At 49.8% G+C, this 6,206-nt stretch overlaps 1 protein-coding gene across 1 annotated transcript in view; it reads right to left on the bottom strand.

Annotated features, from left to right (window-relative positions):
* Positions 1–5,359, bottom strand: part of LOC307229265 (insulin-like growth factor-binding protein 4) — a 13,021-nt gene extending 7,662 nt beyond the window's left edge. The window contains exon 1 of the mRNA XM_079999220.1: positions 4,461–5,359. Coding sequence (XP_079855346.1) covers positions 4,461–4,818 — 358 coding nt within the window. The 5' untranslated portion in view covers positions 4,819–5,359. The remainder of the gene's footprint in view (positions 1–4,460) is intronic.
* Between the last annotated feature and the right edge of the window lie 847 nt (positions 5,360–6,206).

Raw genomic sequence — 6,206 nt, 5'->3', positions numbered from 1 at the left:
CTGGACAGTCTGATGGTGTACCAGACCTTCCTGCAGTGTACTGGACAGTCTGGTAGTGTAGGCCTACTGGTAGTAGTAGTTGTAAGGTGATTTCATCTCAGTTTAATGTCTGGGGTGGGGATGGAACGTGAAATGAGTTTTGTCGCTGGCAGGTGTTCATTTCACAACACGCTGTTCATCACAGAGGAGCCTCGCCTGGGAAAACATCCTTCTGCCTGCAGGAATAATTTGCACCCAAACGTGGAGATGTTCTGGTGAAGACGTCCCTGGAGGCACTCTGAATGCGTCTGGCCCTGTGCCGCATTATTTCATATCATTGTGCTGAAAGCCTGATTAAAGCCCTGCTTTGTGTATTTATCGAACACTTCAAAATGGAGAATGTGTGAAGAACATGTTATTCCTCCCCTTATTTGGTCTCAAGACATTGCTGTCATTTTTGTGAACCACAGCTTTGAGCCTGTGCTAAGCATATGAACATAGAATACAGTTTTCTGGAGCGTCTCCAACAGTGTAATAAAATATTTTCTATTAAATCATCAATAAACATTAATCAACCATACTTAAACACCCTTTTGAACCCGATTTCCAGATGTTATTAATAACAAAGTGGAATTTTGCAATATTCCTGGAAACACGTTAAAAAGTTTGGCAGATCAAAACCCCAGCCACTTTAATATTGTGAATTTACCGTCCTTCGCAGAATAAGTGTATGTCATGGCCGGGACATTGCCTGATTGTTTGTTTGTCTCTACCTCCACAGTTCCAGCACCAGAAGGGGGTCGCTGTTCCATGGAGGAATGCAATTAGCTAATCACATTTACTCCGGCATAAGAGTTCCAGCTGTACAAATGCGCTGCAAACCCCAAAGTAAGCAAATAGACAACATCAGGGGACATCTGCTGAGGGGGATTTGAACAAATCCAAGTTTGGAACAAGAGAATAACACCCCATCTTAAATCATAAAACTCCTTAGAAAAAGCTGCCAAGGAGCGTTTCCTCATAACAGCACCAGCGTCTGAGTTTCTGGGATGTCAGTGTTTCACCGGTTTGTAACGGAGCCAGAAGTCGCAGTTAGTTCTCCATCGCCGAGCAGCGGGCCTGGATCTAGAGAAAGATTTGGCAGAAACACGCATCTCACACCTGCGGTGCCTCAAGGTGGAGCTTCTCCGTACATGACAGCTGTATCTGGTTGTGAATAATAAAGTCAGTTACAGAGAAATAAATGCATTTTTTAAATACCTTGCCGCCTCATCTGGAAGGTTTTAGCTGAATGCATGAATTCTTATTCTAAGAATTAATCAAAAGAAAAGATATCTAAGATTGATAAAAGCCCGAAAAACGCTGCCTTCCTCCTGGAAATACTGTAAGGAGTGAAGCCTGCTGTTGCTATGGAAGTTGAGTTTAACAACACAAGAGTGGATGTTTAACCACATTTAAGTACTTTTTTTTCTTGGTTACTACTGTATTTAACCAAAACACGTTTAACCAAGAAAAATGTGCATTCCCTGTAATACAGTGGATACACTGGAATTAGTTTTGATGTAAGAGGTAACATAAAAACCAATTGCGATCGAGCTTAAAGTGGAGTAAAAGTGCATATTCAATTATCTCCAGTGTCTTCCTATCCTCACGTTTTTTTGTTGTTTTTTTTAAACCCCTTTTCTATTTTTATCTAGCATGTTTCGCTGTTGCTAGGAGTGGGGCAGCGCGGGGCTTGTATTCAGGAGATGCACCCCACCGCTTTAATAATTGATCAGCACGGCGACTGTTCCACAAAGAAACTCTCCTTGTGCTTGTAACCGGAGTAGCTCTGGCCCCGCTCCCCGGTGCCGTCTTCCACGTCTCCCGGTGCCGGTGGGTTTACACTGGGCATTCTTACCCGGGGGGATCGGATTGTGAGGTGTTGCTCGGGAGCCTGGATGTGCCGAGAAGTTTATTGGATGGAGGCGCACATGCTTTGTTATGACAAATTCCAGGGGGTGAGAAGGAGCAACGCAAAGTCAAACGGAGCTGGAGACGACTATCCCAGGAAAAAAAAAACAAAAAAAAAAAAAACCCCAAAACAAATCTTATGAACTTTCCAAAAAAACGTTCCATTCCCGCCCCACCCTGGAGAAAGGAACAACCAACCCACCCCACCCCCTCCGCCCTCCCCTCTCCTCCTTCCTCCCTCCTCTACACACACACACACACACACACACACACACACACACACACACACACACACACACACACACACACACACACACACACACACACACACACACACACACACACACACAGACACACCAAGGATGCACTATAACCGAGTTTTGTCCCAGCTGATCGCAGAGCCGAGGGTCCAGGCTTCTCAGTAAACAATGTTTGGGGACGGCATCCACAAGATTAACTACTGTACTGCGGGAGGATGGAACGGTGCCAAACTAAGACAGATTCCCTTTTTTATCATGCTCTAAACAGCTTTTCTCTTTTTTTCCATTTAGTCACGCTATGTGCTGGCCTAACCTATGCTGGCCCGACACAGAGAGCAGAAGGCTCTCATTTTTGGCTCTGGCAGCCATTGTGCCGATGAGCTCATCCTTGTGGAGGAGCTGGACGCGGTGGGCGATGCGCTCGAAGGCTCGTAAGGGGTAGGGGATGGGGATGGGGCGGACGGGGCGCCGGGGTGGGGTGATGTGGGGAAGGGCGGGCGGCTAAGGGGGAGGGCTAGGGTCAGGAGAAACAGATGCTGCAATGGAGATAGAATCTAGTCCTATGTCGAGTTTATGCGTCTGCATAGTTGATTTCCAAAACTTCTGCTGCCGCGGCCCTCGCAGATATCCCTGTGCCGTGAGCGGCAGTGAGAGGCCAACCAGCAAGGAGTCCAGAACAAATGAAAGAGCTGCCTCGCTTGTGAGTCATTTTAATATACCTGTTTTGCAATGTTGGTAATTAAAGAAATTAAACGGGGTATCATTTTCCCCCCAGGGCGAGAGAGTTTTGAAAAGTTTCGGTCAGCTGTATGAGGAAATAAGGGAATAAGCTGGAGCAGGAAACGCGGATGAAACGCAGAGAGAGACAGACTCTCTGCGTCTGAAGGGGATGGATTCATCCGCAAACCCAGGACCCAATAAATAAATAAATAAATAAAAAGGTCTCTCACAAAGAGCCTGATTGAGACATCTCCCGCTGACAAGGGGTGAGACATCTGCAGCAGTGTGCAGGGGAGCAGGAAGAGGGGTGTCCGTTGAAGAGCACCAAGTGAATTACTGATTGCGCAGAGCTCTAATAGCCCCAGACTGGCCACACTCCATTACAGGGTTATTTCATACAGCAGACAGGCAGCTTTTATTACCTCCTCTCATTACAAACACACACACACACACACACACACACACACACACACACACACACACACACACACACACACACACACACACACGCATACACACACACACACACACACACACACACACACACACACACACACACACACGCATACACACACACATGCACACACGCACACACACACTGGCTTGCACATGCATAACACCCACACCACACTAACATTGCATTGTTCCCAGCACAAAATAATGACCCACATGTGCACAGAAACATTGATGTGACAGGATATTTGCACACACACGGAGGTTGCAGGTTGAGTCAAATGGGAGTTCAGTATTTGTCCATGACAATGCACTAAATGAAACAGCCCGAGCTGTGCCTTTGCACAAAAATACACATACACGGTTTCACCGGCCAATGCGCAGAGAAGTGGGAACGCACGGAGGATCCTCACCCAGCACGCGCACACACACGCTCACATGCACTCGCACATTAAAGTGCATGCTCTCTAAGACCCCGAGCAGTGTCGCAGGGCTCCGGCCGCTGTGTAACTCCTGCAAGACAGCAGAGGGACTGCATGTGCTCTCCCATCAGGCCATGCGTGAGGAGCTGATGTGTGTGTGTGTGTGTGTGTGTGTGTGTGTGTGTGTGTGTGTGTGTGTGTGTGTGCCCTGGTCCAGGGCTTAGCCGAGATTAGGGTAAACAAGCAGCACATTGTCATACCCCACCCTGACCCTGCCTGGTCCAGGTAAGACCCAGGGAGCAGAAAGAGAGAACATTCTTTTCTGCTCGGCCACAAGCCCACGGGGTGAAAGAAACGCTGGCCCGGCCGTGAGGTTACCACGTCAACCGCGGCTTACTGTCGGAACGGACTTCATACCATGACAGTCACCAGATTCCAAGAGATTCTTATTACCCCCCTTTCGGAAGTCGTAAAGTGCATTCTACTTCACTAATCGGTTTAAATGTAAGTCAGTGTCTTGGACCAAGAGGTTTAATCACCGACTCAAAACACATCTCCTGACAAAGCACCATAACCCAGCAAAATAAGGAAATTTGTCCCTTCACACGAAGACATTACCGAGTGTGAACCCCCGCCCACACGCCGACCCGCCCTCCTACCTCTCCCCTCTCACCTGAGTTCTCCTCCACCTCCCTCTCGTCGGTGCACACCCCCTGGCCGTGCATCAACAGGTGCAGGGGTCGGTCCACGCCGTGCGGGGGGTAGCAGCGGAGGCCCGTGCCGCACCGGGGGGAGTAAACGCCGCAGTGCGCCCCCCGCGCCAGGGCGCAGGTGGGGCAGCAGCCGCATCCCGGCTCGCGCACCGTCTCCTCGCAGCTGTCCGGCAGGCGGCAGTTGGCCAGCCGCTCCTCGGAGCACACGGGGCAGCGTATCGCCTCCTCGCCCAGGCACAGCGTGGCCAGGGACAGGGCGCCCACGGCCCACAGGCCCCAGCAGCATGGCGCCGTTGCCACGCCACCACCGCGCACCATGGCAGCTCCAGCACCTGCCCGCAAACCTTTGTCCCTGTGCAAAGTCCCTTTCTGTGTCTCAGCTTGGTGCTCTTCACCTCTGCTCCAGCGCGAGTTCTTTCTTCGGGTCCCGACGTCGAAAGCTTTGTCCGTGGACGCCTTTGATGTTGCCGGCCGGTTGGTATTTCAACCGCAGGGATACAATGCCCCCGCTGTATTGCCTCTGCTTTCTTCTGACTCAGGTTCAGGGTGTAGAAAAGGGGAACTCTACACCTGAGCCGCCTGGCCAGAAGGCGTCGTGGGGTTGCAAACTAGTTTTCGAGGTGTTGCGGTGGAGGGCTCCGGCGAAGGGAGTCCAGCTGTGTCCTCAGGTGAGGCTGTCTCTCTCTCTCTTCCGGTGTGTCTCACCCACAGTCTAGCAGCTGGTCGGCTCGGTTCAAACACATATATCTGATCGACCGGTCTCCAAAGGAATGCGAGCGGGTCAACCCGGAGAAAATGATGTCTCGGGTAGCAGATGCTTCGTTCCCTCTCCTCGTCCCAGTGTGCGGTGCGGGGAACTCTCTCCACAGAATGGTTTTACACCAGTGGCTCTCCTTGGACTTTATACTGGCCTGTGGACACGCCTACTTCTACACCGAGAGAGGAGCTGAAAGGCACTGTGGAGAAATGCCAGGCTAAAGCTTTCTCTCTCTCCCTCTCTTGCGCCCTCTCTCTCTCTCTCTCTCGCGCTCTCTCGCTCGCGCTCTCGCTCGCTCTCTCGCTCTCTCACACTGATACACACAAGCTTATATACACACATACTCGGTCTCCTTCACTTGTCCTGTCTCAATCCTGAGTGCACGGGGAGAATTTGTGGGGAGGGAGACATCTGAATTGCACTCTCTCTTGTTCAAGACAGAGCAATATGGGCACACCAAGAAATACACACATACAAACACAGGCACACACACTTTTATCATTCCAAATTAGCTTTTTACTCAATTCACACCTACATAAAGTGGCAACCTTTGATTCATCCCCCAAAAATCTCGCTTAAATCGTGCACATGCTCTGTAACTTAATCTATAGAAATAAGTAGCGCTTTTGATTTGGCTCGATTAGTAAATATTAAGTGCAAAACAAACTTAAAACATAATTGAGAAAATTCTCCCCCGTATCGTGAGCTACATACTGCTTCACTCTTTGTGCAAAACACACTTTCTCACACTGTGCAAATGTGCAAACCCTCAGAGCATTGTTCAACTAAACAACAGCAATCTCTTGCCTACTTCCTCAACACGGCTTCAGTTTACGTGCGTGTGTGTGTGTGTGTGTGTGTGTGTGTGTGTGTGTGTGTGTGTGTGTGTGTGTGTGTGTGTGTGTGTGTGTGTGTGTGTGTGCGCGCGTGTGCGTGTGTGCGTGTGTGT

Source organism: Zeus faber, assembly GCF_960531495.2.
Source record: "Zeus faber genome assembly, chromosome: 4".
Classification (NCBI taxonomy): domain Eukaryota; kingdom Metazoa; phylum Chordata; class Actinopteri; order Zeiformes; family Zeidae; genus Zeus; species Zeus faber.
This window is presented reverse-complemented; position numbering and strand designations above follow the sequence as displayed.